Source organism: Engraulis encrasicolus, chromosome 9 (genome assembly GCF_034702125.1).
Source record: "Engraulis encrasicolus isolate BLACKSEA-1 chromosome 9, IST_EnEncr_1.0, whole genome shotgun sequence".
Lineage (NCBI taxonomy): Eukaryota > Metazoa > Chordata > Actinopteri > Clupeiformes > Engraulidae > Engraulis > Engraulis encrasicolus.
In genome coordinates, this window is record NC_085865.1 from 20,759,567 (window position 1) to 20,773,139 (window position 13,573).

Below are 13,573 nucleotides of genomic sequence, written 5' to 3' on the forward strand. Positions count from 1 at the left end.
GATCTGATTCAATTCGATTCGATATCGATCTTCTTTATGGCTGGGTTGTCACTTTAACCCATTTATGTCTAGAATTCTAAGACCGGCTGTATAAACCAAAATATCTCACTATTTGATGCACACTCAAACATGACATACCTTGGTATGAAAGAAACAAGCAGGAAACTTGGTATGAGAGAGAAAGGTGGGATAAGACTGGCACTATTTACTTGAACAGGCCGCGTGTATTTGTCCATGTAGCCTACATGAATGTGAAAGAGAGCTACAGGATGTGGTTGAGAAAATAGCGCCTATAATCATCGGCAAAAGATCGATCCACAAAGTTGTGAATCGATATCGCAATTTTCAAATCGTGAATCGATATTGGATCGCAGATCGATCTTTTGAACCAGCCCTATGCATAGCTATACGTTCCACACAGACACACGTAGAGACGTTTAGTGAGTAATGCTACCAAACCACAGCTGACAGTGAGGTTAGACACACCTTATGGGTTTCCTCTGACCCGTTCTCCTCTGTTGTGGAGCAAAACCAGTCAAATACGCAACAACCCCTCCCCTCCCCTCCCCTCCAGTGCTTCAGAATGCCCTAGATCAAGGATGGGCAACTTTTATGATGAGGAGGGCCCATATTCTTTGGAAGGAGTGGCATACTCAATACTCAATTGGCCAACAGTATAATTGTTAATTACAGATTGATTCATTCAGTAGTCGTTTTAAAAAATATATGGCTACCGTTTTATCTATGGGCCACACTGAGTGACGAGGCGGGCCGCATGTGGCCCTCAGGCCTACAATTGCCCATCCATGCCCTACATCATGTGGACATGAGCTACCAGTCAAGTTGAGCCATTAAGCCATTGGGTCAGTATGTAAATTCACATGATTTCCTAGAATCTCCCTCACACACGGGTACCTTTTCATGCCAATTGAAAGAATCCCAAGTATTGGCATTCTTCCTCTAAAGGTCAGATTAGACTTCAGCAACTGCGCGCGTGAAAAATCGCGTGGGAGTGGCCACGAACTAACTTTGTATTCATGCATCAGCGAGATCTGCGAGCTCCGAGGTCTCGTCGCGAGCCACATTTGAAATAGCGCTTCGAATTTTTTCTAGGCGCTCGGCGACGGGCGCAGAGCCTCTGCGAGGGGGGCGTGGACTCGCACAGACACAAGACGGACGGACGCAGAGGCTCTGCATCCCAAGCATAAATCTAGCTTAACAGTTGTGGAAATGAGGCCCTCCAAAGTTTGGGTGCCACGCCCACAACCGTGAGTTGTAGGATGGTAAATACTTGGGATTATTTCAGTTGGCGCCAAAGGGTACCTGTATGTGAGCCATCAGGAAAATCGGAGAGGGTCACCTGGGGAGAGCGTGTGAATTGACATGGAATGACCCCATTACAACACTGCAGTAGCAGAGAGAGTAGAGAGAGAGAGGTTCCATTGGCCCATTGTTTCCGGGTTCTATTATTGGGGGGGGGGATCCCCATGTAGGCAGACCTAAGGACTGTTCTATTCAATGCTAGGAGCATTATGACACGCCCCTTTAGGCAGACCGGAACCTGGTCACGTTAGGTGCCCATAGAAACCTACTATGTTGGCATATCTCTATACTTAAAGAATCTCTGGTAGTAGTGCCCCTAGTTGGATTTGGGCCCTGTGGATATTCTACAGTACTGCTGGGTCATCTCGACAACGCAGCCCGCTGACAAAGCCCCGACCAAAAACAGTGCACACCAAACACACTTCCTCCAGTTTTCCAACACATCCAGCTGATAGGCTCAGAGTACCAGCATCAGCAGGAGGAGCAGCACACCGCTGATCATCTGCTGAAGACTCACACGGGCAGCCAAGAGGAACCTCACCAACTTCCCCACCCCTCTCTCTCCCCCTATTGTTCAAGAGGACATGTTCTGCAATAGGACTCACAGCCACCACAACAGCAGTCAGCCAGCACTTCAATTCAATAAACACACACACAGGCCTGTTTGGTGTCAACATGAGGACGACAATTAAACTAACACATTTCTTGTGATGCCCATGCCTGAACCGTAGAGTAAGTGGGAGCGAGGCTTTCTGAGGTATCCTGAGAGATGAGGGTTATTTGTTGAAGGAGAAAAAAAACAAAAAAACAAGTCCTTCAATCATTACAGAAAGATTTGAGGAAGTCTTTGTGGAAGCGGCACATCCTTTGCACAACACAGAAAATGTGGAAATTCTGACAGCGCAAAAAAAAAAGAAAGAAGGGGGAAAAAAAACGTGCTTCCTACGCAAGTGAGTTTCTAAAACATTGATGAGGTCTAGCACTTGCGGCAACGCAGCTCCTGTCATTCAAAGTTTTTAGGAAAGTGGTGTCGGGTGAGACGTCCCTAGACTCTGATGACGGCAAGCTGTCTGACACAAACCACAGGCTACTTCAGCACTGCCAGCAAAACGTTTCTGCCTAGGATTTAAAAATAGGCCTATTCATTTGTAATACAATGCAGAGCATGTCCTACACTGCCGTTTCCACCTTGATCTTTTTTTGAAGTGCGCAATTGTCTATTAAGAGGCAGGTAAGTGACAGAAATGGCAGGGGTTGGCAGATTCAAAGTGTCCAGGGTCCCTTTCCCCCTTCCTTGGTTTCTTCTTGAATGTTAAAATTGTCTATTAAAAGGCAGAAAAGTGACAATGATGACAGGGAGTGGGTATATGCACGGTGGCCAGGGGGGTTTAGAAGGCCCCCAGATAGACCCATGATTGGTGAGGCTAGGGGCCCAATGCTGTCTTGCAAGGGGCCCATAACTGTCAATGCTATTAAAGCAAAAAACGGCTGATTTTTGTGGCAGCGGTGGGACACATTTTGAGCTTTATGGGCGGACAATATAGTGGGCACGGGCTCTAAAAAAAGGGCCGCTGCTATGCATGGGGCCAGTTATTATTTTCAGCGTACCAAATGGCTCACACTGCAAGCACGGGGGCGATGGCGAAACTTGTCCAAATGTGTCCCTGCTCAGTCCGAAAGGGTTAGAAAACATGAAAATAGATTTTCCCTTCACACAAGGCGTGCAGTCAGTGCAGTGCATGAGCGGGGGCCCAGACAATTAGGCGCTGCAACTGGAAAATAGAGCTCAAGTCCATTCTCTGCTCGGGGTTGTGAGCGGGCTCCCATTGGAATATATGGGCTGGGAAGGCAGGGTGTCGGGATGCAGATTCCCACTGATAGAACCAGACCATCCAGTATGAAAGGACAACCAAACAGTCCATAAACCTCTCATGCTCGTGCTGCCCGTGTCCCTGTCCCGCGCACACAAGCTTTGTATGTAAATGCACCTAATGCACCGTAACAAAGAAGGCTGTAAGAAGGAAAGAAGTCTACCGCACACATTCTTGACTTTATGCTCGTTTTATTAGAGCGAACAACGCGTTTCGCCTCAGTGCGTCATCAGGCTCGCTCAGGTATTACCTGGGCTCTGTCAGGAGCTGTCAAGGCTGTAAGAAGGCCTTGGAGTTTGCCAGCGAGTGTGCACCTTACCTTTTACATCCGGGTCGTCGGTGTGCGGCTCCAGGTTCTCGATGAGCTCCTGCAGCTGCCTTCGGCCCAGAGTTGAGGGGATACCGGTGTTGCATGCCCCAGAGGAGAACCCTGTGCGGCTGGGCGACGCGCCGTGGCTCTCCCCCCTCTCCCTCTCCCGCTCCTCCGCACTCTGCTGCAGCTCCAGGTCCAGGTCGATAGTGGGGATGGGCGTCCTCCAGTAGTGGAAGGAGTTGTACAGTTCCTGCTCGGGGATGTCCTCCGCAGGGGACGAGACTGCCGCCGGCGGTGAGGTGCTGCCACCTGCTGCCGAGGAGGACTCTTCTACGCTGCTGCTGCTGCTGCTGGTTGTTGTGGAGCTCTCTGCATCTGGATCGTTCTGTGGCGTGGTCACCGCTGTCTCCTCCTGATTTTGTGCCGAGTTGGGGGTCTGTTCTTCTTCCGCGCTGGGTTCGGGTGCTTCATTGGGCGGGCCCGGGTCGGGTTCGAGGGCATTGTGCAAGGGCTCCTCCTCTCCCATGAGGCAGGCGGAGTCTGAGTTGCCGTGGCAACAGGCCATGACCTCGCCGTTGAGCGCCTCGGCCGCCTGCTCGCCCCCGCCCTCCTCCGCCACGACGTCCTCCATGTTGCCCGCCTCCTCCACCCGGCACGGGCCGGGGCCGTCGCCATGAGACTCCAGGGAATTCTGGGAAGCAGAGTCCTCCGAGGGCTTCACGTTGTCCTCCTGTTCCGCAGCGGCAGCAGGGGACTCCTCCGGACTCTTCTCCTCCGTAGCAGCAGACTCGCCATCTTGTGCAGCATTTGTGTCTGAATTTGAGGACTTCTCCTCAGCACTGCAGACAGGCAGGCAGACACAGACACATACGGAAACAGTAAATTAGTCAAATTAGTCTCAAAAAGGAAATGATGTCCAGCATACACATTACACAGATCTGATTCACTCATCTCATTCACACATACATTCACCCGCATTAACATAATGCACATAAACATAAAACACACAAACCCAGCAATTCCGCATTCACTCAATTAGTCGGCATGAACTGTACATTTTTTGTGCAGAATGATCTTGCATACTTAATCATTTCATTCACAAAGCTAGCACTCAAACCAAAAGTGAAAATGTCATACAACAGCTCAGTCATGACAGTTTCGTTTTCAGCCCCACTACACCACTTCCAGAGAAGTATCTGGGCGTACCTGTTTTTCTGTGGGTGTTCAGCGCTCCACTCTGCATCCTCCCCGCCCTCCTTGAAGTACTGGCCCACGTTGGAGTTGGGGCTGGCGAACGTGGAGATGAACTGACCCAGGGACTGGAAGGCAGCTTGTCGCACCTGAGAGAGAGAGAGAGAGAGAGAGAGAGAGAGAGAGAGAGAGAGAGAGAGAGAGAGAGAGAGAGAGAGAGAGAGAGAGAGCACACCATCATTAGGAATCCATTGCCCATCTGTTGACCCCAAATAGGTCAGCTGTCTGTGTGTGTGTGTGTGTGTGTGTGTGTGTGTGTGTGTGTGTGTGTGTGTGTGGTGTGTGTGTGTGTGTGTGTGTGTGTGTGTGTGTGTGTGTGTGTGTGTGTGTGTGTGTGTGTGTGTGTGTGTGTGTGTGTGTGTGTGTGTGTGTGTGTGTCTCAGGAGCTGGAGGCAAACATGCATTTCAAATGTACTGCTGTCATTTTTCACAAAGGTCTTAATGAATGGGAAATTCAGCAGAAGGCTTTCCAGGGTGCTGCAGCACATTAATGAAGGCGTGTCATAACCCAATTGCTCACTGATGCAACACAACAAGATGACACAAGCCCCAGTGTCTAACCCCTTGGGAGTAGGACGATAACAGAGCAACGAGTCTCGATCTGATGGGTTATAAATGAGCACGGCCTGGATCTGACAATATTTCACACATGGCTCCTCCAAAAGCAGCAGTTTCAGTATTTCACACTTCAAGTTTCAAATATCCAAATGCTGCTTTACAGCTACACCAAGTAGTGTTATTCTTAAGTCACCATACAGGCTGGAAGTGCAATTGGCACATCATTTATTTCTTCTTGGGATTGATTTTTTTGATTCATTCCTCATGTGCAGTCATACCATGTCACACTCGCAAAACAAAAAAGAGAACAGAACAAGTCCTAAGTCCTAAGTGTCCTTGAGGAGGTCTCGGCCTCTTGGCTGTTGGCCTGGCCCATCATTTGAGTTCTAGAGGGACTCATTTGAGTACTTGACTCATCATGAGAAATGTCAATGTCCTTGTAGGGCCTGTGCATATGAAGAAACTGACAATAAAAGCTGGCTTGACTCCCAACAACATACTTCATAACCCATCCTGAGATAAATCTGCACTAAGGGCTGCTTTTTAACCTGTTATAAGTGGATAGACCAATTCAGCCAATTCAATGTTGGAGAAAGCTACTTGGCAATTCATAGACAATAGCTCCATCAAGACATGCAAACAGTTCACAGGCAGGAGGTGTAAGTAGAGGTTATGGCGGCTTACCCAGCGCGAGGGGTCGCTGATGAGGTTGATGAAGAGCGATGAGAGTTTGGTCCGGCGCACCTCGGGTGACGTGGCCGAGGAAACGCTCATGAAGCACTCGGCGCACGCCTTCCGCACCCCCCACACGTTGTCCGAGCAGAGCTGGAAAAAGCGGGGCAGCTGCACAGGAAGACAGGAAGAGAGAGAGCAGCGCGGGGAAGGAAAAGGTTAAAAAAAAGAGAAATAAAATCAGACACACAACACACACACACAGGGGGTGGGTGTGGGTTGACAGAGAGAAAAGAGAGGGGGATAGAGAGGGAGAGACGGAAAGAGACTTGGAATGGAAGCCCACAGGCCAAGCCCTGCCCCAGTTCACAGGACCAGGGCAATGCAAAACGTCAACAAATGCCTTCACACAGAAATGGGACAACATTTTGGAAAACAGCCACACACAAAGACAAATCGATGCTCGTCTGGCCCACACAACACAGCCCAAGATTTATAATCAAGAACATACTTATAGTAAAACTTAAGATGTTTCAACATGTATGGGAAGGATAGGAAATGTGTAATATATGTGTAAAAACACCAATTCCTACACAGCAAACCATTTGTCTGACTTGACTGACACTGTGTGTGGACAATGTTTTGGAGTAACGGGCACGCACACTTAAATGTTTTTATGCCGTGGCAGGATTAGACAATCAATCAACCATGCAATGGAATATAAAATTAAATAAATAAATAACAAAAAAGAAAAAAAGAATTAAGTGTGCCACACTCCTCACTCCAAACCTTCAGTTCACCCTTGTCTTGCACCTTTTCCTGAGATGTGCACAATGTTCACCCTCAACAGTGTGTGGCCAAGACACTGTGTGCATGGGCGTCTACGTACCAGCAACTCCTCAGTGGCCTCGCCACCGACCACGCTGCAAATGTCCCCAAAGTTGGCTGCACAGACCTGCCGATGCAACGATGACACAGACAGATAGACGGACAGAAACAGAATTAGAAACTGAAACCCACACCAACCAACGCTGAAGCAGAACCTACAAGTCTGTGTGTGTGTGTGTGTGTGTGTGTGTGTGTGTGTTTGTGAGGCTGGCAAATTGGTGTGGAGCGTGTGGGCCCCTCTATATGTGCGCATGCATGTGTGGCAGGCAAATGAGCGTATGTGGCGTTGTGGGCCCCTCTGACCTTGCGCACGTGAAACATCCTGCAGTCACAGCACATCTCGCAGAAGCGTGGCAGGAACAGACGTTCCGTGATGTCCTTCCCTACCATGGGAGCCATCTTGCAGATAATCTAGAGGGAACACAAACCCAACACACATGCAATTAGACAGGATTTGGTTCAGAGGAAAACACAATCACCTCAGTAAAACAGTCAGAAAAGGTTGCCCTAGTTCAATGGATATCCAACACCACCACAATACAAAAATGTATGGAAAACGTCTGGCCATGGGTGGTGAGTGATCTCACTGCATGTTAATACTCTGTGATTTGAAAGGGAAATTCTACAGCTCATGTCGACAGATTGGCCATGGCCATACTGTGGTCTATATTGTGCAAGAAAAATGTAGGTCAAACATCACGTCCATCTCCAAAACAATTCAAGCCGACGAGTATGCAGTGACTCAATGGGAGGAAAATTCTCAATGAGAGAGGGTGAAAAAAACCCTCTAAAAATATCTTTGTCTGGCCGCACAAGTCAGTATCCACAAACAAAATCCAATTCTACTTCCCTCAGCACAAAACCGAAACAGACCTGAATTCCTGAAATCCTTATAGATTATAACCGACCAGCTGTAAGCCTATCAGTGGCCTTTGTTCTTCCTGCTTGGGCGCTTTTTTAATGATTGCGTCCTAGGACACAGCACAGGCTGCTGTAACTTCTTTTAAGAGAGGGGGCGGCTATCTAATCACATGACTTAGTCCTAGGGCACCACCGACGAAACCAGGGTATTCCACAAAAGATGGTTCAAGTACTAATGAACTAATCACTTAATCAATCAGCTATTACCACTGCCTGTAGTTAAAGGAAGTCAGGAATCACTTGACCATGTTTTTTGCAATACCCAAATGCGTGACGTGACTCAACAAAAAACCTGGGTGGAGTGACTCGCCAATTCTACCTTTATATTCACTCTTGAATGTTTCAGGCCAAGTGTCCCACAGCTGGATAAATAGGTCAAAATGTGAGTGTGTGTTCCCTTGCTTTTTCCAACATATTATAACTTGTGTGATTCGTCACCAAGTTTAAAAACAAACAAAGAAGATAAGGGATAACAATAAACGAACGGGCAACCGCGCAAGCTTGTAATTTCAACAAGTCACGTGACTCACTGCCATGGCCTCTGTCTTGACATCGTCGTTGCTGTCGGGGGCGGTGAGGTCCACCAGCACAGGGCACACCATGTTCTCAATGTCCACCCGATCAATCAGCTCCTGCTCCAGCAGCACCAGCAGGGCCGCCTGGCTCGTCTTGCGGACCTGCAACACAAAACACACACGCCCATCAGAAACCTTGCCGTTAAAATACAAATCACACATGTCGCTACTAGTTACTCATTTCTAGCTCGCTCACTTGTTCTTTAATCGCTCATGGAACGTTCGCTAATGCTCCTGCGGTTTTAACTGCTACTGCAAAAGCAAGAAGTTAACTGTCAATAATCCAAAATGTGCAATCCAATTGGCTACTTGCTTACTCATATCACTCAAAGTTAAAATATTTTTTTTATCTCTGAATAAGCCCACATCGATTGTACTCTCTTCGTCTGTCCGGACCTCGCTTCGCTGGAACACAAACATTCGACTGACTTCTTTCGCTGTGCAAGTAACTAGTTACGAAGCGTGTGAATGGAGCTTTAAGAGGTGCAGTATCTCAACGGGCCAAGATCCAACACCGTTACGTCGGGGATCAGAGTTTAATTCCGATTCCGAGGCCATTTCCTGATTATTCCTCTCTCACACTGCTTCACCAATTTTCTGTCACACTCTCTCACCGTCCTGCCCAACAAAAATAAAGGCATAAAAGCCAAAAAGAGAGATATATATATATATTTTTTTTAAAACCTGCATTTACATGGTGGCAGAAAATGTACTCCATGCTTTTGTGGAACTGGGAAAAAGGAGCGGCTCTGTGCTACAATCAGCCATTGTTTTTCAACAGCACAAACAAACAAAAAAACAACAACAGAACTGCTGTGACTGATTCAAATAGCCATTACGGCCATCCATGAACACTGGTCATTCATCAACGATGCATTGCAAAGAAATTCCACTCATAGTTCCTGCACTTCCCCAACCATAGCATTCCCATATTTAGAAACAGTCACATTTCCATTTTTCAACCGTAACATTCCCATAGTCTTACCTGGTTATTGGGATCAGCCAAGTACCTCACCACGATGGGCAACAGGTACTTGGAGAAGGCATATGGAATGGAAGGTTTGTTCTCCTGACAGAAGATGGCAATGTGCGGGACTTGTTCCATGAGCTCTGCTCGCACAGTGGGCTCTAGAGGAGGAGAGGAGACGGGATGGGATGGGGAAAGGATGGGATAGAAGGAAAAAAAGAGGGGGAACAGAGGGAAGAAGAGAAGAGGAGGGGAGAGGAGGAGAGGAAAGGACAGGGAGACGGGAGGGATGGGGAGAGAAGGGGGTCATTAGTGCCCTGCTAGTGCAGTAATCGACCGAAAAGACATCTCCTATGAAAAATAAATAAATAAAAACGGGGGGCCAATGGTGTCCCTGGTGGAAACACAAGGGTCATGTTTCGCTCTTCCACTGCTGAATGGGTCATGGTCACACACTGGCCTACCTGGCTCTCAGCCAACTGGCTCAAGACACAAGAGGTGCAACCCTTACGCCCTTCTCTGTGCAGAATTTCAGCAGCATCCACAACAAAAAGCAAGCACCATGAAGAAAGAAGAATGACCAATTTCGATTAAAAACAAACAAACCAAAACAAAAAAGGACACTGCAGCACAGATGACAGCAACACGGCTGAGCACAAGGCTTTCGACCATAACGCTGCTTTGATGTTTTAGAGGACAGGCTATAAAGGGGGGTTAACACAGTGCTGCTTCTGACCGGCCACTCCGACCCCCCCACTTAAAAAAAAGGGAAAACTTTGCGGCTACAATTCAAGGACAGCGCTGACCACATGAGATTAATCCCACAGCTTAGCTGCGGCGCACACACTTAGCATAATAACTTGTGCACGTCCCAATTAAGTATTGCATTACATAGGCTTCTGTGACCTTTTCTCTCTCGCTTGCTCTACCTCCCCCCCCCACCCTGCCTTGGGACAAGGACATGCATTCTAAAAGCCTACCATGGCCGCTCCCCAAAGCGACATTGCGAGGGGGTTAGAGCTGGCGGGCCAGCCCCGGCGACCTAATCCGCAAAGCCCCGAGCTCGCCGGGGTTTACCTTTTGTGAAATGGCAGCCAGGTGCAAGTGCTGTGACTAGCCAGTAACAACACCAGCAACGGCAAATGAAACATTCATGGGAACCCCCAGTGATGGACAGTGCCGCTGCCCCAATCGCCTTGGTGGTGTCTGTGCCACAGACGGGGAGAGATGCTGCCTAGGCTGCAGACTCAAGACGTTGACGTTGACGTAAACATCAGCCTGCCCGCCAGCCAGCCACGGGGGACAACCTGAGCAACTCACTATCTTGGTGCAACCACATTCATACAGTTCAGTGCAAGATATTCAGAATAGGCCTGTGTGTGTCTCTAACAATGAAAAGAAGACAAGGAGAGAGGGGAGAAGCAGATGTCATAAGCAAGCACCAAGTTGGTGAGGCAACTGATACTTCTCAAGAGATTTAAGTTCTGAGAAGTGCCCTACTTGCATCATACGACTTATGACACGACCTGGTAAAAAGAGAACCCATGCAGCATGAAGTGTCTAATGATGAACATTGGGGGAACCAATACAAAGATGAAAACAACATCGTACAGCAAACATACTTTTCACAGCTTAGATTTATAAAACATCCATTATAACAGTAGGCAAATGTACAGAAGTGGTAAATAAGAAAGCATGGTAGTTTACATTGAAGGGCAGCTTACCTGAGTCATCGGCAAGCTTGCTTACTCTCTCCAAGACAGCGATGCAATCTCGCTCGTCCTCACTAACAGCTTTTAATGTGTCCAATAAACTTCTGGCCACCATCTGTCTATAAGATACACAATGCACACCACCACCAGTCAGAGAAATAGCATCTAAAAACATCAGCATGCATTATGACCAACACAAACATCATCTCAGAGATTGGGATATGCATGCATGCAAGTTAGCCAGTCACACAGACATTCACTGCATATGACCAGATAAGCACACTGCTATTGTATACAGTGACATGACGACAGTTGAATACATACCTATTAAAAATGTTTTCACTAGCAACATATTTATCGAGTCTTCCCAGTGGCGTCAGCATTTCATCTTGCGATACAAAATCCAAGGCTGAAGGTATAATAATGACGTCAGACTCTGAGCTGTAGTCATCCACACCAACTATCAGAAAGAACATTGAAAAACAACACAGTGTGAACAAAGCAGCCCCCCCCCCTCCACCAACAGAGCAGTGCGAAGAAAAACAACAGGTGAGAAAGAGAGCTCCTTCGCAATATCAAAGGGGTAAAAAGTGAATAAATTCAAGTAAGCGTTCGCCATCGAAGTAGTGAGAGCGATTCATGACAGTTAATCTGGATGTATACAAGAAAAGAAACGCTAGACTGTCTCAAAGCGGTCTGTCTGAATATGTCACATTGCATTGACAAATATTTAAGATTTCAGAAGAAAAGCTGAAGCAAAGCCCCAAGGCATTAAAAACTACCACAACCCCAAAAAGGTTAGAAACCCAAAGAATGACGTTTTCTTCAAATGCCCACCGACACGATAAGAAATGCACTAGACCAGCCACTGCCACATAAACAATAGTCGACAACAAAATAAGCTGTATTTCTAGTGTGCCTTTGCATTTCCTCTCTCCTACATTGTCAGCAAAGCCACAGCAGTAGGAACAATGTGCTTGGGTTATTGCAGGCGATAGAGAGACTGCGATTGCTTGTGCGAGGGTAAGCTTGCTCCATCCAGTGCAATAAACGTTGGTACTGTCTACTGACAAGTGAATATGCTACAGTCCAGCATTATATCACATAAGTTAGCGAGTGCGCTAACCATGAGAGCTAGCTCACTCAAAAGGGAGTAGCTAGCTAGCCAATAATCGATGAATCCAGGGTGAAACACACATTTCTAGACCCATGGTTGTTACATCCAAGTAAAGAAGTTTGTTTGTTAGTTCCCCCAATCTTCTTCCACCGACAACACCCAAATAAATAGCGCAAGAGTTGGATTAAGCCATCGTTCGTCTCACCATGCCCCAATGTACAGTGTTCTTTCGGAAAGATCCTGCTACTAGCTTGCCAGTTTCAAGAAAGACCTTGCCGACGTTAACGGGGTTCCATGCTAGCTAGTTAGCCTCCCAGGGTTGGAAGAGGCTAATATATGCTAGCATGTAACGCCTGCTAATACTAGCAACCAAACTTCTGCGTGTGCGTGGTGTGACATAGCGGCACCGGGTTTCAAATAAACTCCGATCGACATGATTAGGTTCATCTGCCACGAAGCAAATAAGATGTGAAAGCAACGGGAGAATCAGGCGCAAACACTGTGCGAACTCCAGGCCTCACCCAAGAGTGAAAAACAGGCATCCCCTAACGTTAGTTGGCCTCTACTAGCTGGTGGACTTCCACATTGATATAACACTGGAGTAAACTTACATCCGTCCAACTCCTCTTGGGAATCCTCTTGTAGCAACGATAAATCTGAAACGAAAGAGACCCACAAGTAATAACTCGCCTCTGTTCACTCTTTCGACTAGCTACCGCTTAAAACCGGTAGCTAATATAGAGTATAAACACGGAGTTTCAAGTCCGTCCTGCTCTGGCTTCAGTTAACAGTATGTACGTACCCGCCATCTTGTCCTGGTCCTACATTTAAAGTGGTCTCTACAGATGAGGCAACAACTGGAAGAGGGAAAGAGCAGAGTTTACCTAGCAAGCTCGCATGACAGGCACGGAGATTTAAGTGTACAGTGGAAAAAACTACACCACCTAGAGGAAAACCCTGTAAATGGCACACACAACACTACAATCTAGAAGTTGAAAATAATGAAATATTTAACATGTTCATTATTGTATGCATTGTATTGACATTGTAGGAGCGAAGGTTAACCCTTGAATAAGATAAACGCTGCTGATAAAAGCATCTCTGCACAAAGCAGGATGACAAGAAGTAGCAATTTCAGACTTCCAGGTTTACCTTACATCCCGTAGGCCCCTACATTATTGTACTTTCATTGGTACGCACACCCAATTTAAACACGTCTCGTCATGCAACATAGCAGTTGTTTAGACTAGAGTGAAATCAGCTGTCTATTTGTCAGCAAGTCAGACATCATTTCACACATATTAAACCAATTAAATTAATATATATATATATTAGATATATATATATATCACGCCTACATTACATTTTTCAGTGTTAGTGCTTTTGTATAAATATTTTTGAATAC

The 13,573-nt window shown here is 47.0% G+C and overlaps 1 protein-coding gene across 3 annotated transcripts in view; it reads right to left on the minus strand.

The window, feature by feature from the left end:
* The window catches only part of ppp4r1 (protein phosphatase 4, regulatory subunit 1), a 36,206-nt gene extending 22,801 nt beyond the window's left edge, over positions 1-13,405 (minus strand). The window contains exons 1-12 of one of the 3 annotated variants that reach the window (XM_063206733.1): positions 13,321-13,405; positions 12,971-13,025; positions 12,780-12,824; positions 11,376-11,511; positions 11,064-11,170; positions 9,358-9,500; positions 8,328-8,474; positions 7,180-7,287; positions 6,878-6,943; positions 6,001-6,159; positions 4,714-4,847; positions 3,514-4,346 (exon numbers count right to left, since the gene is read on the minus strand). In XM_063206733.1, coding sequence (XP_063062803.1) covers positions 3,514-4,346; positions 4,714-4,847; positions 6,001-6,159; positions 6,878-6,943; positions 7,180-7,287; positions 8,328-8,474; positions 9,358-9,500; positions 11,064-11,170; positions 11,376-11,511; positions 12,780-12,824; positions 12,971-12,977 — 1,885 coding nt within the window. In that variant the 5' untranslated portion in view covers positions 12,978-13,025; positions 13,321-13,405. Of the gene's footprint in view, positions 1-3,513; positions 4,347-4,713; positions 4,848-6,000; positions 6,160-6,877; positions 6,944-7,179; positions 7,288-8,327; positions 8,475-9,357; positions 9,501-11,063; positions 11,171-11,375; positions 11,512-12,779; positions 12,825-12,970; positions 13,075-13,320 lie in introns of those variants that run through there. The other 2 variants (XM_063206735.1, XM_063206734.1) reach the window with 2 other exon arrangements.
* Between the last annotated feature and the right edge of the window lie 168 nt (positions 13,406-13,573).